Source organism: Phasianus colchicus, chromosome 1 (assembly GCF_987193195.1).
Source record: "Phasianus colchicus chromosome 1, bPhaCol1.hap1.1, whole genome shotgun sequence".
NCBI classification, from domain to species: domain Eukaryota; kingdom Metazoa; phylum Chordata; class Aves; order Galliformes; family Phasianidae; genus Phasianus; species Phasianus colchicus.
The window spans coordinates 48,294,831-48,316,461 of record NC_143436.1 but is presented as its reverse complement, the minus strand read 5'-3'; the positions used below and the strand labels follow the sequence as shown (position 1 = coordinate 48,316,461).

General features: G+C 43.1%; 1 protein-coding gene across 1 annotated transcript in view; it reads right to left on the bottom strand.

Moving 5' to 3' along the window:
- UTP20 (UTP20 small subunit processome component) overlaps positions 1-9,940 on the bottom strand; it is a 59,120-nt gene extending 49,180 nt beyond the window's left edge. The window contains exons 1-11 of the mRNA XM_031600386.2: positions 9,802-9,940; positions 9,527-9,607; positions 8,641-8,707; positions 8,314-8,446; positions 6,773-6,961; positions 5,246-5,327; positions 4,459-4,596; positions 3,863-4,018; positions 2,788-2,934; positions 2,127-2,261; positions 634-711 (exon numbers count right to left, since the gene is read on the bottom strand). Of these exons, the coding sequence (XP_031456246.2) occupies positions 634-711; positions 2,127-2,261; positions 2,788-2,934; positions 3,863-4,018; positions 4,459-4,596; positions 5,246-5,327; positions 6,773-6,961; positions 8,314-8,446; positions 8,641-8,707; positions 9,527-9,607; positions 9,802-9,846 (1,251 nt within the window). The 5' untranslated portion in view covers positions 9,847-9,940. The remainder of the gene's footprint in view (positions 1-633; positions 712-2,126; positions 2,262-2,787; positions 2,935-3,862; positions 4,019-4,458; positions 4,597-5,245; positions 5,328-6,772; positions 6,962-8,313; positions 8,447-8,640; positions 8,708-9,526; positions 9,608-9,801) is intronic.
- Between the last annotated feature and the right edge of the window lie 11,691 nt (positions 9,941-21,631).

The following is a 21,631-nucleotide window of genomic DNA, read 5'->3' as shown; positions in this document are numbered from 1 at the left end:
TCTGTAACCGTCATCAAAACCAGAAGAGCACATAACATCAGCTACAGAGGAAGCCAAGCACAAATGAGCCAAAGCACCAGATTTCTCATCAGTTCTGGAGCTCCAATTCATCAGCACGTAGACATCCTGTTACTGGAAACAGCAGTTTGATGTAAAAACTCAGTCTGCTCCCAAGAAAACCAATGTAGTCAGGATCTTCCAGATGCTCAACTGTGCTTTCATATCCCACCCCCTTTGTTTCTTTCATTCCTCCCAGATCACCATTTCCAGGCTCGATCTATCAGATGTTCCTTATTCTTCATTTCACTTATTTTCCCCTCATCCTATCTAAAACAAATCCACATCTTTGCTTCTCAACACTTGAGCTTCTCTCTGTGAACATGGATAGCCTCTTCAACCCTGAGCACCAAGTACTGACACAATGGCATAAGTAAAGCTTTCATTCTTAGCACGCTAGAAGTCTGTTCAAACATCATGTCAATACTGATAAGTGATTCATCAAACAAGGCAAATAAATATACTATGAATTTTCCATTTGTAGAAGAATTTTCCTGTTCAGATGTCCTCATCACAATATCTTATGATCCTTTTGGCAACAAAAAATAAACAAAATGCACAAGAGCTTCCACTTACCCTCTCAAATTGCTTCATTGTGAACATTGCTTCAGAAAAGTCCAAAAGAAAGCACCATTCAATTCCACTTCCTAATACCTGCAAAATGCAAAAAAAAAGTTGACAGGAACACATTAAGAAAAGACATCCTATACTTACGTTTCCATTACCCATAGGATATTTTTCCTGGTTTATCAATCAGCCATGCTCTAAACTCTGAGATACCCACCTGGCTTTCTGTTCACAGCTAGCAGAGTTTCTAAGACAGCCACATGCAGCAATACCACTTCCAGTGGCAGCTCAGCTATAGAAGCAGCAGAACCCTTGTAATAAGCCCTGTGAAGTCCAAGCGGGCTCTTGCTAAGACAGCTTAACTATCTCTTCAAAGTGATGTGGAAAACATAGGCTGAAAGTTCTCTGACTGTAGCATAGACAATATAACCTTAGAAAGAAGCTCAGGCACAAAAGGTATTTTAACTCAGTGTTCTTGATGCATATATCCTGGTATATGACTCCACCATAGTTGGCTGCAAAAGGGGGAAGCTGACCAATATGCTTCTGAAGGGAACAAGATGGAAACCATTCCTGTCTGCACATGGAATCAGTGCTTTTCAACGCTGTGTTGTGCAACACAGAAATATGCATACAACTTCTTTCCCAGACCCTTCAAATTATAAGGACAGCTTTAAGCCTCCTTCAGATTAACAGAAGCCCGCACAAATTTAATCAAATGTTTCAAGGATCGCCTCTCCTGAACAAAACCGGACTCTTGCCACACACAGGCAGAACCAATCTCTTTCAGCAAAAGCCAACACTGAAATCCACATGATTTTCTCTAAACAATTGCAACAGCCTTATCTTCCAAATGCAAATCACACAACATCTTTATTTTCCATACATTTTTTGAATACAAGGTACAACTATGGCAAAATTATCACGTACTGCAACAGGAAAACCAAAGCAGAGCACTCCATAGCATCATCTCTGATCAATCTGCTACACTGCACTTTATATGAATGTATGCAACTGATCCTGTCAATGTTTATGCAATGGTTATACTAGAATTTGCCTAACCCTGTAGTTTCTAAGTCAGATTTGCCTGAACCATGCTCATTAGCCAAACCCATGTTGTTTGTCAACACAGTGAAAAATATACTTTTTCAATCAAATCCAGCTCACTGACCTGCCTCATAATCTCCGACAGAACACAGTCCCTCTCTGTTCTGTCTTTACTACAGGCTGTTAGTGTTTGAAACAGGACCTGTTTTTCACTGCAAATATGTTTGCCACAGTGGCATTATTATAACAGACTGACAGTTTGTGTAAGACTCTCAAGGAGTCCCAAGACCATAGTAGGCATTATTTTAGGCACTGGGCAGTTTCTCCCTTTTCAGTGCAAAAAAACTAAAGAGATCCTCGTAGTCTACTGTCCAGCCTGAAATGGAGTATCATGAAACCAGACTGCTGTAGGGAACCTGGACTCTGGTATTTCTCCAGTAAGAAGTCTTTGTTACCTTTTCAATAGCTTCTTTGGTCAAAGAGTCAGGTAAGTGAACGTTCTCGGCCAGCAGTAAAGCAGAAATGGTGTTCAGCAGGATCTTGCAGCAAGATGAGGAGAGATCTGGTGTCTGTAACATTTTTATTAAAACCTGAAATGAAAGAGAGGAACTGGTATTGATGTAATAAGACAGGCGCTGTCTGGTCTGAATGACCTAGGTAGTCCCTGGAGCAGGAGGATACAATGTTCTAAGCTTCAGCCTACAAAAATGAATACAAACAGCCCTGACAAAGTTTGAAGGCATGAAATCTGCAGCTGAATTCACAGGGTCAAATATATGTGAATCTGGTAGAACTGCTCTACCATAGGCATGAGGCTAGGGGCACCTAGCTCTCCTTCACAATAGCAGGAATTACAATACAGCATGGTCTCTAGCATCAGCATTCACTTTTCCCCCCTCTTATTTAAAGGAAGATTACATAAGCATTACATGACAGGAAAATTCTCATGGAACTGGAGAGGTAGCAATACTCCCCCATAAATCTCTCTTCACTTAACACAAATCCTAAGCCTGTTACTGCAGCAGGAATGTTTCAGACTGCTTCAGCTGACCATCTATCTTCCAGATTCAATCAATACTTCTCTGGCAGGCAAGGCAAAGTGATGGTCTGACTTACCTGACAGACTTCTTCTGGCTGTGAGATTTTGGATCCATTTGCATGTTCCACTAGGATCAGATACGCTCGCAGAACCCTTTCCATCTGCTCTGAAGCCACACAGCAATTGACTTTAGTTATTTTGCTCTGCAAGTTTAAGAGTGACTCCTGTTTAAAGAAAAAAGAAAAACAAAATGCTTCAGAAAAAAAGATCAGACCCTATTTCATTTACTTCTCCATTTCAAACTATGGGTAGTTAGAGGTCCAAGTACCACACAAATAGGATTATTTGTCAGTGCTGGAAGGACTGCCCTAAATTACGTTTGCACATGTACATTTCCTTCAGTTTCCCATTTCACCCTTCTGAGGTGCAAAGCTGACAGCCATCATTTGCAGAAGGTTTCAATCTCTCTTAGCAAATCCCAGTCCCTAGGAATAAAACATCTACATGGAGATCAGATAAGTAAAACCCACTTGCTATGCCCTTTGCTTATTCTGTGTCATCCTGACCCAGCATAGCCTATGACACTCAGCTCTCCTCCCCCAGACCTCAGAGTGTAACCACCACAATGCAGTGTACAAAAGGAAACACACACACACTGACTTGCAGGACTTGGCCATGAGGCTTAAACTCAGCTTTCCAAGTACGGCCCAAGTCTCTGATGTAAAGAGAACTGGAGGGAAAGAAGCTTCCACTTCACCATTACAAAGCTGTTCTGGAACCATCAGTAGATCTGATTCAGCAGAACAGAAGGAAAGCCCAGCAAGGGGCCTGCAATACCCATCTCTGCCAAAGCAGACCCTACAAACACTCTCTGCCCAAATGTGGGACTGAACTCTAAATCTCATCCATAGTGGTTTTCTTCCCATTCACAGGGCAGCACAGCCAACTGGGTCATTATGGACTTGCAAAAAAAGGGTGGATTTTTTCCCCATACACATGACACTCAAGTTAATGTTCCAAAGAAGAGAAAACCCAATTCTGGTCTAACAGGACACAGTTTTCTTGGTAAGTACACACAGATCTTCTTCAGTCTCTTGTGAACAGAGGCCAAAAAAAAAAAAAAAGAAAAAAGAAAAAAGGAAATAAGCATACCTTCAGGCACTTGAAAACAATGTCAAAATGCTCCCTATGTATATGCACTGCAGCTGATCTGATCATCTGCTCAAAGGCTTCTCCAATTGTTATCCATGGTAGTTCAGTTTCCTCTTCAGTAACAGGTCCCAGCTTTACCAGAATTAATTTTAGAGCCTGTACAGGAAAAGAGCATATCACAACCTCAGAAAATAAATCTAATAAATCAAAAAATAAAACTAAATCCTAAAGCCAATTAGGGCAAGATACTATTATATTTCAGTGATCTCAATTCTCTCTAGAATGATTAGCCGAAAAAAAAATTAGGTTATCACTTAAAATCTGAATTGTCTTCAGATTAACTTAGAGGGTGTAAAACATGCATAGTGTTATCAAGCAGTATTGTTTTAATATATAGTGATATCATATAGGAATGTTTAAAAAACAATCCATCTCAAAAAAAGGTTTTTAGAAATTGGCTTTCCAATCCTATTAAATAACAAACAGCACGTTTATCACTAAGGACCCAGAGAAAGGAACAAGGCAACACTCATTGGTTTCACCCAGTGCTCCATTGCAGAACCATTAAACCAACTTTCTTTTCTTCTGGTCTTTACCGTCTCTGTGCAAGAGTGAAACATGTTTCGAACACCCTTGCACATCTCAAAAAGTAGCCTTCCCACACCTTCCACCTTCTTGGGGTGCTCCCCCAGGTCATGGAACATTAAGTTGAAGAGGGCATTTTTATCAGAAACCTACAAAACACAAGAGGAAAAAAAAAAAATTATCTTCTATGACCCACAAGATGGACAGAGGCAATTCAACAGCTCCGCAGCACCACGCTGCACTTCTAAGTCCTGCCTTTCTATACCTGTTCAATGTCATCATTTCTGCAACCACCAAGGGAGCATGGTGAGGCCACTGCAGCTGAGATATGTCCTTTTGGTTATTCTTACCATTTTAGAGTTAAGCATGTGCATAAATGCACCACTGAAATGGTCCCAACTGAAATACAAAGGTCAGTGTTCTGGTGTGGAAGGAGACATGCATCAGCTGAAAGCAGAATCCAGTCATCCAAACTACAATAACACTTGGGAATACTGCAAGGATTTCTGCTCATAGATTTTTAAACCCTCTGTGTCAAAGGACCTGAGGTTCAGCAACTTCTGAAAACAACTCAACAAACGTTTACAAACATTTGGCTTAATTGCTCTTAAAGCTGAGTATTACAGTCTCTATTTGCCACTGCTGATAGGAAGTCCATGACATACTTAGGAAAACGCTCACTGAAAACGACAACTCAGGACATGCAGAACGCCAGTTCAGGCCTTGTTAACCCTCCTTTACAGAAATCTTGTATGTTGAAGCCATGAGATTGTGTCAAGGTACAAACACCTCACTTACCTTTCTCATTAAAAAGACAAAACTTTCAGCAGCAAAGTTTCTGATGTGAAGCTTGTGATGAGCCAGCAGGGTGCTGTAGAGGCTAAAAAGAAACACAGTAATAAATTGTCTTAAAGGCTGTGCAAGAACTGTCACCAACTGGCTTTAAAAATTATATTTTCAGTTTACAATGCCACATTTTACAAGCACCAAGAAGCCATCCACCCAGGGACAGCAGATACCTTTCTTAATTCCATTCTGTCCCACTCTTCCTGTATGAAGATCAAATAACAACACCAGGCAACTTAAGCTGCAGCCTGGAAACCTGCAGCAATTCTGGATCCATACACGCTGCAGCATCAAGATTTTCAACAGATACACTCAGCAGCACTTAGTTAAACCAAAACTTACTTGATATGCCACATTTGTATTTCAACAAGCTCTCATCTTCAACAAGATGAGCCAACAAGCTCTCCTGTGCATACAGATTTTCCAAAAACACTACCGAGAGGAGTGACAAGTGTTTGCAGTTCTTTGGTAAACACCAGTGACAGTTGCAAGTGGCTCAGCACATGTTAAGTGTAGAGCGTGGTGCCTCAGATTCACAGAGAAGCAGATGTTTTTGCAATATGCCTGACAGCTTTCGCTGGGTTGGGGAAGAAATCTGTAGCCCATCTTTTCTTCCATCTGTTCTGAATTGAAACTAGTAGGAAGCAGCATGGGCCCACTGGCTAGAACATAAAGAAGAGAGCAGCTACCACTGCAGCATGACAGTGAGCAAGCAGCCATCATGGGGCAGAATACAGTCCACCCAGCACAGTTGGATGAAGCAGACAGGAGCAGATGCCTGGGAAAAATTTAAAGAGGATAAGCACATACAAAAACAGCCTTCAACCACCTGCATTTCAGGGACTTCTCAAGCCAGAATTGGTTCCTGTGCGTTTGGAAAGCTTGATAAATTCTGTTCTGAGCTTATGCCCAACTCTACATGCCTAGAATCCTGTGGCAAGAAGTTTCACAGCATACAGCGCAGCCTGTCTGCTCTCTCACTAAACAGACAGGAAGAATGTAAAGGTCAAAATGCAACAACAGGAGCAATCAAAGACACAAAAGAATTCATTTACTGTTGTATGTCTAAGTGCCTGCAATTGGAAAAGACAGAAGCAATACAAATAAGACTGAGGTATTTGACAGGTACTCAAGAGACCTGTGTTGAACTTAGACTTGTCTAAGTTGCCAATGCCTTTCTCAGCTTTGTTTACCCAGCCTAGGTAGCTGCTTCCTCTCCTATCACCACCTGTATCCATCACATCAGAAGAAGGATGAATGCTGAAAACAGCAGATCAACACACACTCCTCCTCTTATACAGTGCCCCAGTAAGGAGGATCTCAAAGGAGCTGCATATGATAACAAGGCTCTATCCTAGAAAGCAAAGAAATTATGCTAACAAGTATACTAAAGCACTAAACCATATATTTGTACAGTACTTGCATTCCCGTAACATTTAATAGATGCCAATCAAGACAGAAAAGAAAAACAGCTTTTACCTATATATGTTGCTTATATCCTTCACCATCAATCTCCACAAGTACTTGTAGAGATAGGAAAGAGAGGTAAAAGCCCATTCCAGCAGCTCTGTGTCCTGTGTATCCAGCAACTTGGTGATGGCCACGAAGAAGTCATGGAAGTGAGGATAGAAATCAGCCTGGAGATCTCGAGCCAGCTGCACCACTAGACTGATTCAGACAATTTATCAGTGTTAGTATGTTTTTTGTTGTTGTTGTTGTTGTTTTTTAAATCAATAAAAAGCTAGCCAAGCATTGCTTGCAGTTGAGCACAATATTTTTTGAAAGATGGACAGCATTACTCCTGTTTCTTACCTTTATTAAACATCACCTGTAAGCAGCTATGGATGGCAACAATTTTAAAGCAATTCAAGCAGACAACATTAAACAAGAAGAAAAATGGATCAACCAAACATAGATGATCAACATCAACCAAAGCACATTAATTTTCTATCAGACACTCAGTAACATGTTATTTTTTTTTTTATAAGGCTGAGGATTATAAAGCACTACCAGGGAAATATGACTACTTTGGGTATCTCATTGCTATACTTCTTTCCTCCTGTACAAAAAATATAAAGAACACTTAGAACAAGACTTGGGATTATTTGTAATATCATCAAGCTTCAGCTGGTGACCAGTCACTAGTAGCATTCCCCAGGGGTCAGTATTGTAGCCCGTCCTGTTTACTATTTTTACTGACCATCTGGACAAGGGGGATTGAGCGCACCCTCACTAAGTTTGCAGATGACACCAAATTGGAAGAAAGGAGGGTAGGAAAGTCCTGCAGAGGAATCTGGTAAGGCTGGATCAATGGGCTAAGTCCAATTGTATGAGGTCAAGACCAAGTGCTAGGTCTTGCACTTCAGTCACACCTCAGTTAGTACTACAGGCTTGTGGGAGAGGTTTGGGAAAAGCTGCTTGGCAGAAAAGGGTCTGGGGGCGTAGGCTGACAGCTGACCAAACATGAGCCAATGGCATCATGGCTTGTATCAGAAATACTGCAGCCAGAAGAAGCAGGGAGGTTATCATGTCTGTGTATATGGCACTAGTGAGACCACATCTCAACTGCTTTGTTCAGTTTCGGTCCCCTCACTACAAGAAAGACACGGGGGCCCTGGAGCATGTCCAAGGAAGGGCAATGGAGCTGTGAGGAGGCTGGAGCACAAGTCTGATGGGGAGCAGCTGAGGAAATTGAGATTGCTTAAAGTGGAAGAGGCTCAGAGGAGACCATATCGCCCTCTTCAGTGATAGGACAAGATAGTGGCCTTAATCCGTATCAGGGGAGGTTCACGAGGGATATTAAGGAAAATTTATTCTCCAAAAGAGCATTCAAGTACTCAGAAAGGCTGTCCAGGGAGGTGGTGGAGTCACTGTCCCTGGAGGTGTTCAAGAAACACGTGAATGTGGAATTGAGGTACATGCTTAGTGGGCACAGTGGTGATGGCTTGATGGTTGGACTCGATGATCTTAGAGGTCATTCTCAACTTGACTAATTCTACAATTGATCACCATATACTTACTCTAATAACGGTTGATAAGCAAGACTGGTTTTGACTTGCAAATGTATCTTCAAGCTCTGCACAATGGCACCCTGGTAATAGACCAGCTGGTTGAAGGACTGGCATTTGTTGGCCACTTCTTTGTAGAACTGCACTGTTTAAAGCATGAAAGAGAAATCATGATAACTATAGTTCAGTGAACATGCAGGATGTTAAAATTAATGGCTCTCCAAAGCCGAGTTCAAAACCCAATCTACAGAAACTTTCTCAGTCTGCTCTAGATGCAGAAGAAATGTATTTTAACAGTCTAGAACAGGCAGAAAATATCAACAAATAAAAATAAGGTACCAAAATGCTGAGTGAGGTTCAATTCCCTCCATTTCTGCAGTCCTTCATAAAAGTAGGTTTCAACCTCCTGTCAAAATAAAGACAAAATAACAGGTCACCAATTCTTATGGATGTAGCCAGTAAAGATGACAGGTTCCAGTGAAAAGAACTACCAAGTGCTTCAAACGTTTTTTGAATATTTTAAGAAATCTTGATGAGTTCCTTCCAAAGGGTGCTACAGGATTTGTCTGAAAACAAGACCTTCATTTCCACATTCAGAAAACCATTTAACATATATTCTGGTGACAAGACTTGCTTACATAATTGCTTTTTAGACTTCTGTTGACTGGACTCGATAATCTAAGATGCTGAACCACAACCACCCAGTAGGAGAAAAATGCTCTGGGGTTTTATTTTGGCATCCTCACAGCTATTCAGTGGGAAGCTTAGAAAAACAACCCAGCAGGCCAGGAGGCAGTAAGCTGCAAAGCATTCTATTAACAGTGACGATCTGCAAGACACAGAGATGATCTCTCTTTTTTTTTTTTTAATGATCTATGAAGAGCTGGAAAGTACCTTTAAAGGTGCTAATCCAACTTCCCTGTGAGTACTGCACCTACTCAGCACCCTTAAGCCTTTGCAGGACAGGACCCAGGACTGTTGACGGTCACCACAGGCCCACTCACTATGTGGAAGCAATCAGGGTGACACTGCCAATATGAGAAGCATTTCCAAAAGAAGAAGGGAACAAAACAGTGAATGAAACTTTAGAAAGAAGCTCATGGAGGAGTCATGTTTTCTAACCCTTCCCCAAAGAAAAACGTAAGCATATCTTTCAGGGCACGTGTCTATTTGTGGAGTGACCTGCAGTCCTCTAACATAAAATGACTGCTGTTGCTTTTCTCACCTCAGCGCTGCTTCCAGTTCTGTCAATCCGATGAATAATATCGATGTTAACATTACTTAAGCGCTCCGAGAAGGTAAGAAACTGTAAAACAAAAGGACACACGTGTTCGTGCTGTTAGCCTGGTGAGGCCAGCAGCCGCACCTCCCCTGCAGTACAGAGAGCCTTCTTGGAGCCCTCCGTCCCTCCACAGCTGCACCACAGCTCAATGAAGACTAAGGACGAAAACCCAGCGACCCACCCCGGCTGCCACCCGGCCCGGCGAGGCGGGCGCTCACCCGGTGCGTGTTCCCCGACTTGTGGGCCGAGGATTTGCCCTTCATGGTGGCGGCTTTAAGCCCGCAGCGCGGATCACACGTGCGAAGCTAAGCGCTGGGCGCCGCCATGCCGGCCGGGGCTGCCGGGAGGAGGAGGCGGGGCTGCCGGCGGAAGGGGCGGCTGCCGGGCGGCGGGGCTGGGCGGGCGGTGAGGGTTAATGAGTCTGCTGGCCTGATGAGGGCTATGTTGCTGTCTTCCCTTGAGCAGACGTACCGAAGAATCATAGAATCGTTTGAGTTGGACGGGACCTTTAAAGGCCATCTGGTCCAACTCCCCTGCAGTGAGCAGGGGCACCTACAGCTGATCAGGGTGCTCGGAGCCCATCCAGCCTGACCTTGAATGTCTCCAGGGATAAGGCATCCACCACCTCTCTGGGCAGCCGGTGCCAGTGCCTCACTGCCCACTGAGTAAAAGATTTTCTACTAACAGCTAATCTAATCTCCTCTCTTATAGTTTTAAATCATCCCCCCTCATCTCTATCTGCCCACGTAAAAAAGCACTCTCCCTTTATGTTTGTAGTCTTCCATGAAGGTCTCACAGAGCTTTCAAGCAAAACAAGCCCAGCTTCCTTTGCCTTTCATCATAGGAAAGGTGCTCCAGCCCTCTGGTAATCTTTGTGGCCCTCCTTTGGACCCACTCCAACAGCTCTGCATCCTTCCTGTACTGGAGGCTCTGGACCTGGATGCAGTATTCCGGATGGGGCCTGACAAGGGCAGAGTAGAGGGGGACAACGGTCTCCTCTCTGTCCTTGTGGCGACTGCTCTTTTGGTCTTCCAGACTGCAAGAGCATGCTGCTTGCTTTTCATCTGCATCTTGCCCAACTCAGGCTGTGGGCCTTCTCTGAATATTTACTTAATTTAGAACAACCCTGAGAAAAAAAAAAAGCAACAAATGCCTACCACAGGCACAGCTCTGTGGTAGTACAAAGTACTTCAGTGGTGCTGTTGACACAGTGGAAGGAAGGGATGCCATTCAGAGGGACCTCAACAGATTTGAAAGGTGGCCCCAGGAGAATCTAATGAGATTGAACACAGCAAAGTGCAAGGTTTTGCACTTGGGCCAGAGGAATCCTAGGCATCTATACAGACTGGAAGGAGCAGTCCTTGAGAGTAGCCCTGCAGAGAAGGGCCTGGGGATCCTGGTGGATGAAGAGCTTAATGTGAGCCAGCAGTGTGCTCTTGCAGCTCAGAAAGCAAATAGTATCCTGGGCTCTAGGGACAGGGAGGTGGACAGGGAGGTGATTGACCCCCTCTACTCTGCCCTCATGAGGCCCCATCTGGAGTACTGCATCCAGGTCTGAGGCTCCCAATACAAGAAAGACAGGGAGCTGTTGGAGAGGGTCCAGAGGAGGGCCACAAAGATGATTAGAGGGCTGGACCACCTCCCCTACGAAGACAGGCTGAAGGAGCTGGGCTTGTTCAGCCTGGAGAAAAGAAGGCTGTGGGGTGACCTCACTGCAGCCTTCCAGTACCTGAAGGGAACCTGCAAACTGTAGGGAAGTCAACTCTTTGAAAGGGTTGATAACTGCAGGACAAGGGGAAATGGTTTCAAGTTAAGGAGGGAAGATTTAGGTTGGATGTCAGGCAGAAGTTCTTTACAGAGAGAGTGGTGAGGTACTGGAACAGGCTGCCCAGAGAGGTTGTGGATGCCTCATCCCTGGAGGTGTTCAAAGCCAGATTGGATGGGGCCCTGGGCAGCCTGGTCTAGCATTAAATGGGGAGGTAGGTGACCCTCCCTGTGGTGCAGGGCTTGGAGCCTGATGATCCTTGAAGTTCTGTCCAACCCATGCCATGCTATGATTCTGTGATTCACACACAAAGTGTTAGGAGCCCCTATATTTTGTACCTGTAATTCTTCAGACCAAAATTAGCCATGGGTTTGGACAGTGCATTAAAGTTACCTAAAATATCTGGCACCTTCTTAATGGTGCGCAAGAGCAAATAACTACAGACTGACTGTTACTACTGTGGTCACAGGAATGCCAGAGCCTGTGGAAGCTTCTGGTTGTGACTGCAGTTACAGAAGTAGAAAGAGTGGAAGCTGGAAGAAGCTTTGGTTTGGGAGATGCAGTAGAAGCAGGTCAGAACCATGCAGCCCAGAACCATGTGCCCACTCTGGGAGGCAGTTGATAGGGCCCCAGGATTTGCCTTTCCCCATTCTGTCTGTCCTTCCAGACAAAGGCCTCTCTCACAAATCTGACATAGGTGTTACTCAGCAAACCATCAGGCTGGTTGTGAGCATGGATGAAGTGCACTCCTAGGAGTACTGCTTTGAATAGACCTGACAGGTTACATGCTGCCAGGTGTAACCAGCAAAGCTCCCACGGGCAGGCAATAAGCCATTAGCATGATAGTTATCTGGATGGGCAGGGAATGTGCTCACTCCAGCACCTGCAGCTACAGACTTTGGAGCTTGCTCTTCTTCAGGTATTAAAAAGAACTTCTGGTATTTATATCAAGTGGGAAGAAAGCGTCTAAGTTAGGCAGTAGAGTTTGAGAAGTTTGGCTTTAATGCTTTCAAGCCCAAATACATCCACAGTAATGTGCAACTATGAGCATGCAGGCTGGTTCAGATCCACATAAGAGCTTAGGCATCAGTATGAGCCTATTGAAGTTCACAAATACCTCTTCAGCTGTGGTTACTAAATTCCCCTAATGTGTCTCCTGCATACTGCAAACTTGTGAAAAACAGTCTACAACATCTTTCTTCTGTTATGAATAGTGTCCAGGGAGGTGGTAGACTAACTGTCCCTTGGAGGTTTTCAAGAACTCTGTAGATGTGGCACTGAGAACACAGTGGGCATGGTGGGGATGGGCTGATGTTTGGACTACTGTGATCTTCTTAGTGGTCTTTTCCAGCTTAAACAATTCTATGATTCTATGATCTTGTAGAGTTGTGGAAATTCCTCGAATGCACGTGTTCCAAAATAATACAAGGGAAAGAACCAGCTCAAACATCTGTGGAAAGCAACAAGGTGAAGAGCTCATGTGTGTTCTGCCTGTTGCAGAAAAGGTGTCATCAGCAATAACAGAAGGTGTTAGGGGAAGTTTTTCACTTAATGTTTGCAATGTAGCAGCTTTTGAGAAGAGTGAGACTGGTGAGCCCTGCAACTGCTGATGCACACTGGAGCTTCTGCTTGCAAAAACCACTGACAGGCTGCACTTTAGCCAGTGCTGTGAACTTAGTGCTTGAGGATACATCTGCGTGAGCTGCAGGAAAGTAACAGGTACTGAAATAAGTGTAGCCATAGCAGTAGGTCTTGCACTTCAGCTGGAAGGGTCCAGTGATGCAGAAGGTCCCTTGTCTACTTCTGCATGAATAACATCTGAATTAGCAATGTCCTCACTACACTACACTCCAATCGCAATGCCTCAAGCCTTATTCCTTTGCCTTTTCAGGAAGAGATGTGGCTCTCCCACCTGTGGACAGGCCCCAGCTCCACCACCCTGTGATTATCTGGCAGACTCAGCTGTCAACAATTCTTCAGAAATCCACGCTAATGGCAAGCAGATGGCCTTCTGAAGTGTGATGGTTTATTGGCAGTAATGCTTGTGGAGGCACGTAGAGAAAACTCCTAAAACAGCACGTGTGTGTCACTTCTGCAGATCTGACTTCTTCAAACACTTGCTGTGGGCTACAACCATCAGTCCCTGACAGTAATATATCAGCGCTCCTGGAGCCTTGCTTGTGATACCCAAAGTCCTTCTCTTTGTTACAGCTCATCCCACGGAACAACTCAGGTGGACAGTCTGGGTATGCACAGCTGGAAGCCCTCTGCCTCACAAAAGCTCTCCAAAATCACAGAATCACAGAATCAGAATCACAAAATGGCCCGGCTTGGAAGGGACCTCAAGGATCATGAATCTCCAACCCCCCTGCCATAGGCAGGGCCACCAACCTCCCCATTTAATACTAGACCAGTTTGCCCAGGGCCCCATCCAGTCTGGTCTTGAACACCTCCAGGGATGTGTAAATTCTTAGAGAGAAGGCTGGCATGGGTCTGAGTTAGGTTATATAGTTGCATGGTGTCTTTGGAGTACTCTTTTAACTGTTTTTCTTTAATTTGTCTAGAAAGCATGAAGAGCCCTTTGAAACGCAAGGACGTGTTTTCTTTGCCAGCTTCCTCCTCAAGTTCTAGCTGGCATTTTGCCTTGTCCTGCAGGAGGACATCCCACAAGATTATGTAGGTTATGGTTGAGAACACTTGCATTTTCAAAAACAAAGCAGACAAGATACTGGAATCCTGTTCTGCAAACTGGTAGAACTGTTCGGCCGCATTTTTTCTAATCTGCCTGAAGCATAGAGATTCTGTAAATAATGTGACGCCAGGTCAGTGCTGGCTGAGTCCTGGGGAGAATTTCACCTGTGTTTGCACATCAGAAGGAGTTTTGGACTAGAAGCTGGAAGGAAGAGCCCACATTTCTACAGCTGTATCTCTGAAATATCGTGAAGTTAGAGCCTTCCTTCATGGAATGATAACAACAATCACTAACAATATCATTCGGCTCAAGACACCTAGGCCAGTGGTTCCTGTATTGCAAGACAGGGTGCTGCTGCAGAGCTGGAGCAGGCGGGCTACCCTCACTCCATCTCTAGAGGTAAACTGAATAGTGCCAAAGCACAGGGACCATCTAGGCTGATTAATCATTAACACACAATCCCTGGCACAATTTTGTTTCATGCCAAATATGATTGCCCCAATGTTTCTGCCCAGCGGGAAGCCACACTTTTATTTTATTTTATTTTTATTCTTATGTTTTGTGGGGAAGAATGTTGAGAGTGTAGTTTCTGTTAAAAAAAGAAAAAGAGAGAGAAAAAAGAAAAAAAAGGTCTGAAGGTCTGATTTCTGCATGGATAGCATTATGCAGATGACTCCATGACAGGAAGGGATTTCAGTTGTGACCACTGCTACTATTCTTCATCCCAAGGCTCAGCCACAATGGCAGCAGCAGGACTGGCATCAGCCTTGTTGAAAGCAAGAGCAAGAGTGACAATAGGAGCAAGATCTACAGAGGAAGCAGGGGACATGGAAAGGAAAATGAATAGGCAGGAGTAAGTCTTTTCCTGAAAAGGATGTGAATTCTCTCATGTATTTTGCCCTCACCGCTAGAATGATGGGCATCTGGATTTGACAGACAGTCTGGATTTCAGGCTTTCTGTCAGCTGCCTGGGACTATGAAACATCTGATTACAGTGTAAACCAAGTTTCTGGCAAATGGTCCTGAAATGTGGGTATCTGGCTTGTCCAGCAACAAAGCAAAAAGCCTTTAGCAGTGGATCTGAAGCTATGTTACCAGATTTCTCTTTCTTCCAACCCCAAATCCCTTGTTTGCTCAGTATCTTGAAGCTACAGTGTGAGGTGCAGAACAAGGGCCAACAGATCACAACTTTAAGTTTTAAAGTAAAGTTCAGCCTTCCAAACTAGAGAAGATGGAAAATGGTAAAGATCTCTTAGAAACAGGTGCGCACATGAGAATGCGTCCCTCAAAATCACTGCCATCTCTTCCTTACAATTTTTTTTCTCTTCTTTCCCCTTCTGCTCTGTCTTTACTTATTCCTTTATCTAGTAAAGGCCAGAGGAAACAATAAATCAATAATCCAGAACAGTAATTTCCCTACTGAAAACAGTTCTTATGTCGCAAGGATGTTGAGAAGCTAGTGTTGTTTAATCTTGAGTGAAAAACATGAAATGATAGAAGGATGGAATCAAATATCCTTTCTCAAATAATTTCTGCGGTCTGACTTGCAAAGTCAGCTGTACACGGCTTTCAGGGGCAAATCAGGCCAGGCTCAGCATTTTGTTACTGAGAGGAATTGTTTTGTTACTGAGAGTTCCTGCCACAGAATAGAAGATGATAGCATACAAAGCAAATGATACTATTTTTCATGTCTCTGCATCCACTTGGTTCATACAAGATGGATCCAACGTTTACATACTGAGGGTTTGGCTTCTTCCTGTGCTTTTTTTTTCTTCTTGTTTTTAGCTTGAGCTGTTCTGATATTCATGCAGCTCTAATTTGTTCTCAGGTTCCAGTAAAGACACCTTGGTTAACTGGTGCCTGCTGCTTGATGAAATATTCAGAGTTAGCTTGGAAAAGAGGAAGAACTTACACAACATCAAAATACAAAGCAGCCCTTCTCACTAATTCTAGTGTGTCAGGAGATTTTCATCAGTTGTTAGTACCAGCTGCTAAATCATAGATCTACATGACAAAATCCCTGTGCTGGTCTGTATAAGCCAAAAAAACCACATTGCTGTATTCTTGGGTTGGTTTCCAAAATTTCATGTGATCTGAAGAAGATCGATATGTCACCAGAATTCATTCCACTTCTGGACAACATACCTGGTCATAATGGGTAGGACAGTAAGGACTTCTCAGGCATGTGCTCTTAACTCCTAACACCCGTTTCTGCTATGAGTCCCCATTTGTGATACAAATTCTGCAAGGAGATACAATGGTGCTTCGCTTGGAAAACAATTTTGTAGTGAAAGAAGTGCAAAGTTTTATGAATGTTCTACTGTAGAGATATTGATAACTCAAAGGAAAGAAACAGGGCTGTTCCTTCTTTTTACAGGAATCTTATATAAGCTTTTGGATCCTGTCATAACTTCTAATACTGACTTGTGGGTCTGAAATATAATCAGCCATTAAAACAACTGAAACAAGTAGCATGGACCAAAGGAATAGATCCTTGTGTGAAACATGTCCAACTGGGTGGAGACTGGCACTTGAGAAACAGAAAATGGACTTGGGTATCACCACCCAAGTGAGGGAAAAAAAATGACGTTGAGGCAGATGAAGTCCTCAGTGCTGGTATGGGTCAGGAGTGTGCTTACACAAGGTTGCAATGAACTCTCTGGCTATAGCTATGCACTGCACAGGGGGCTGCATTTAACCTAGTGTTCCTAGCCAGTGGAAGAGGACCAACATTTATAGGGTGGCACAGAAGTCAGTTCACAGTGCCTACTCTGAAATGAGATGAAAAGAATATGGGAGCACAAGAGGAATTATCACTAGGAATTACAAAAAAGAATGGCAAGTAGATAACAAGGGAGATGCGAGAGCTGGTGAAAGACACTCCTGTGTTTGAATGGAAGAATAAGTCAAGATAATAAAAAAGTACATCTACTCAGAGCACTGCGATAGTGTCAGGGAACATTTTTTTAGAGTATTCTTAAGTGCTGAAGTGAGGAGTTTCATTTTTAGAGGCTTCCTCTGCAGATAATGGGAAGAGACAGGTTTCTCCAGGGATCGCATCAAAGCAGCACAGTTTCTTTCAGAAGAGGCTGTCTCTTTCCGTGGGTTAAAGGGGAAATGTAGGGAGCCAAGCTGCATAACTGCAGTACCTACACTGTGTACCCAGAGCAAACATATCTCAAAATAACACCAACTCGAACATGTGAGCAGAGATTATCTGGACGGCAAGTATTGGAGAAAGAGAAAATGACAGAAATAAAATAAGAAAATTCAGAAAAGATCCATTCCGAAGAAAAAAAAACAATTTTTTGTTGATCATTCTGGTGAACTTTTGTCAGCCCTTTTTCATACATTAACTGTGAGTAAGCAAACTAGTTGAATTGTAATTCTCTTGATGCAAAATTGAACACCTTAAATAAACAAAAGATCCCAATGCCATGAGAATAAAGTTCAAGTATGTAACTTATTTATCCTTTTCAGTTAAAGAAGGAATGAAACCTGCACCACATTTTTATTCCCATACTAATTATTCTCTTGAGAAAATAATTATGCATGTCACATCTCACTGCAGCCCATAAATAAATTGTGAAATTTGTTATTTTAAATGAAAGCACAGAATTCTCCAACAAATGAACTATGCGGTCCAAATCACTCAGATTTAAATGCTCAGCACTGACAGCTAACTTAACTACTTCCTTCAGTCCTGAGGCACTGCCTATTGATTTTAAAAGGTGTGTAGTTACTAGGGAGTTACACAATCTTAAGTTTTCTTCTCAGGACCATTAAGCATTCATCTTTAAATCATTTTGCTTGCATATTGCATTTGTTCACATTTCTATGGGACGCAAAATAGAAAAAAAAACAAATGGCCAAGAAAGTTTCATTCAAAACATCAATAAGAACATGATTTATTTCTGTAACTTTTATGCAACTCCCTGGCTCTTTCCCTGCCTCCATTGCTCTCTTTTTCTGGAAGTCACTCCATCTCTTCTGTGTCCCAAACAAGCTAAGCTTGAGAGGACAAGTCTTCAAGCAATCAAGTTGTCACTCAGGGAAACACTGATTAGAGTCTTAAGCTTATCTTCCTTTCGCTAACCTAAGCCCCTGAAAATTTAGGAAGAGGATTGGAAATGCTAGAGACATAGAATTAGGGAACTGTGCTTCTTGAAATATTTAACTTGTTATGGTGGTGTCTTAAGGCATCAGACGCTTGCAAATTGCATCACACTCTTGCTATTGCACAGAAACAGTGCACAGAAACAGTGCACAGAACTTTTAAATGCACCATCCTGTGCTTTTGGCTTTGCAAATCCAACTAGCTGGAAGTAAGTTTCCAGAAATATTCTTGGAAACACACTCTAGTGATAAGCTTGGAAATAAATTGCAGGACATCTGTGTACAAGAAAATCCCAGTGCTCAAAATACAGGTGCCATGTGGCTATTTGTGATCCTAAGGAACTCATCCAAATTTCACGATGAATATAAATGATGATAGTGTGCTTCTGAATACACTTGAAGAGTCATTCTGTAATGTCCAAACATTATTAATGGAAGATCAGACAAAAAAAAAAAGAATACAGCTACGAACATCACTAATGACATCATGGAAAATTTTGCTAAGAGTAGCATTTAACCTGGGAAAGAGAGGCCAATGATGATGGCAATCAGGTAGGTAGCTATACTGAGCTCAGCCATTCAAAGCAGCAGTGTAGACAAGCACAGCAAGCAGGAGAGATTAGAGTGGAGCCAAACATTAACTGGTGTTGAGATGTATAAAACACCCTCAGCAATGAACTTCCGTGACACCAAAATCCCAAGAGGCTTTTCAAGGTGACAAATGATACCGTGTAGGAAACATGAGCAATTTCATCTGTTTTGCTGGAAAAAAAATCTTTCAGGAATATAAAAAGTGAATCATAGGATCATTGAGGTTGGAAAAGACCTCCAGGATCATCAAGTGCAACTGTCTGCCTGACCAAGTCCTGTCACTACACCATATGTCTTGGTGCCATGTCCACACATTCCTTAAATGCCTCTGGGGATGGGGGCTCTGCCACTTCCCTGGGCAGTCCATTCCAATTCATGATCACACTTTCCATGAGTAAATTATTCTTAGTATCCATTCTAAACCTCCCCTGGCACAACTTGAGACCATTTCCATGTTTCCTATCACTTGTCACCGGAGAAAGGAGTCTGATCCCCCCTTCCTGCAAACCTCCTTTCAGGTAGCTGTGGAGAGATTTTGACTCAAACCATTGCACTGGGATTAAAATCAACCTGTTAAATTTGCATTCAATGATTTATTTTGATATATTGTTGCTGATAATGATGCCGTTTATTTAATTAATACTGAACAGAGGAGTAAATAGAACTTGGATTCCTCACTGTATTAGTGTTGGTTGGCTTTTGTTCTCAAGATGAGAAGCTTTGTCTGCAGTTAGGGCGTTTCTGAGGTCTCATATGTTTTCACTGTTATCTAACAGAGGTTCAGCTCTTGCTGCAGTCTTTTTTTTTAACAAGAGCATTTACAGGGTCTTTCTTTTTGCCTGTCTACTTTGATAAAACTGGTAGCAACTTAATATCTCTGAGGCTTCCACTGCTCTGTTAAATTGTTCAATGGTTACTGGAGTGTGGGCAAACACCTACTTGCATACATGTATACACGAGGCATAATTCCATATCTTTTGTTTCCTTGGCAACTCATCCAGGCAAAAACAAACAGTTTTTCCAGTTCTTTTCTGGGAATGTTTTGTTCCCAGAAAAGGCCAACCTTTACATTTTTTATCTTATCAACATTCGTTTTTTCAGATTTCACACTGAAATGGTTTTTTATTTTACCAGTGGCTAGTCATTCTCTGGGAAGTTTTCCAAACAGATCTCAGCAAAAGCAGAAGAGAATGGAGCACAGACTTCTGATCCCGGCCCTGGCACAGCACTGTACTGCTGCTTAGCGTGAACATCATCTGCAAACTCAGCTCCACTGCTGTAGGTACAGTCAGAGTGCTCTCAGGCTGTCAGGGTGAGTTGCAAAGGGTCTCACAGCACTGCTGAGCAGCATCAATGGTCAAAGAGGGAATTGCTTGAACTCAGTAGAGCAGCCTGGGGTTTGTTTAGGCAGAATCACAGCTCTTTTAACTTATGGGTGCCAGAGGGATGTGACTCTCATGCTACCCAATATCAAACACAAGATTTCACTGATGTCAGCAGATCTCACAAGAGTGGAATCACAGTGAAATGAGGGAGCACATAAGAGCCCATGGATATGGGGCCAGGCATTACAAGGAAACAGTGAAACATGCTGAGATTGGAAGACATCTGATTACCTATTGTAGGAATTAGGAGAATGCAGTTCTCTGTTACACAGCACAGGTCCACTGGAGTGGATTTGGACTTGTTCATGAAGAAATCAGGGGGAAAAACATTTAAAACATGTCCACTTACTGTGATTTAGGACATGGGCATCATACAGCTTTGCTGCTAATCCCTGAGACAGAAACATCCAAATGGGAGGATCTGTATCTTGCCATATTGTACATGATGACATTTGAAAGACAATTTTCATAACACTCCTATAAAAGAATCAACGATGCCACCTGACACCACTGAGAACACTGTATTTATTTCCTTATAGCACTGCTTGTGTTTCAGTTAACAAACACAACTTGTTTTCCAGTACATGTTATTGCTTGCAGTGTTTACATTATGTCAAAAAATGATAGAGAAGCAGAATCAAAACTGTATTAATCCCGTGCAGTTTATACTTTAAACACACGTTATTGCATGAATGGTTTGAGCAATATAACACCTGAAAGACTGCAAGCAGGTAACACCACGCTCTGGGCTGCACAAGCTGTGGGTGTAGGCACAGGGCTGCTTATGTCCTTCTTGCAGGAAAGTGGCTCAGGTGTTTTTGACACCCAATACTTTTGCTGGACAGCACCAGATTATTTCACTATGTGGGAAGGTGCTGGTTTTCACTGATGTTTTGCTGGCAAGGTTTTTTTTTTCCTTCCCTGTGGTCAAAAGCTCATAGCAAATTAGGGCAAGCACCTCATTCTAGCAACCACCTCAGGTAATCAATAGCTCCATAGCCTAATTGGTAGGCGTACAGAGCAAGCTTCTTGTTCTCCCCTAGCAGTACATCTGGAAGCTGTTACTCATTGTACAAGTAATTAAAGAGTAATTGGGCCAGAAACACCAAAGCCCTAACCTGCTGGGCGAGATTAGGACATGCCGTGCACCTCAGTGACCAGCTTCTGTATGTTTGGGGACACCCAAGGACACCCACACTCTCAGACAGGCACCTGGAGGCTAGGTCAACTCGCACGTGATTTCACAGTACTTCCACCCACATCCCTGCTTCCAGCATAGAGTCAGGACCAGCTCCAAATGGCCTGCCAAGTCTGAACCCCCAAAAAGAACAGCACTTGGTGAGCAGGGTTGGCTGCCAGGTGTCTGATCAATCATTTGTCTTCAGAACAGAACCCTGCTGAAAACTCTCAGATCCAGGCAGGACGGAGCACCTTGCGCTGAACTGAGGCAATTTGCACCAGTGAGCTCTTCCAGTAAATTCACCAGTGGGTAAGAACAA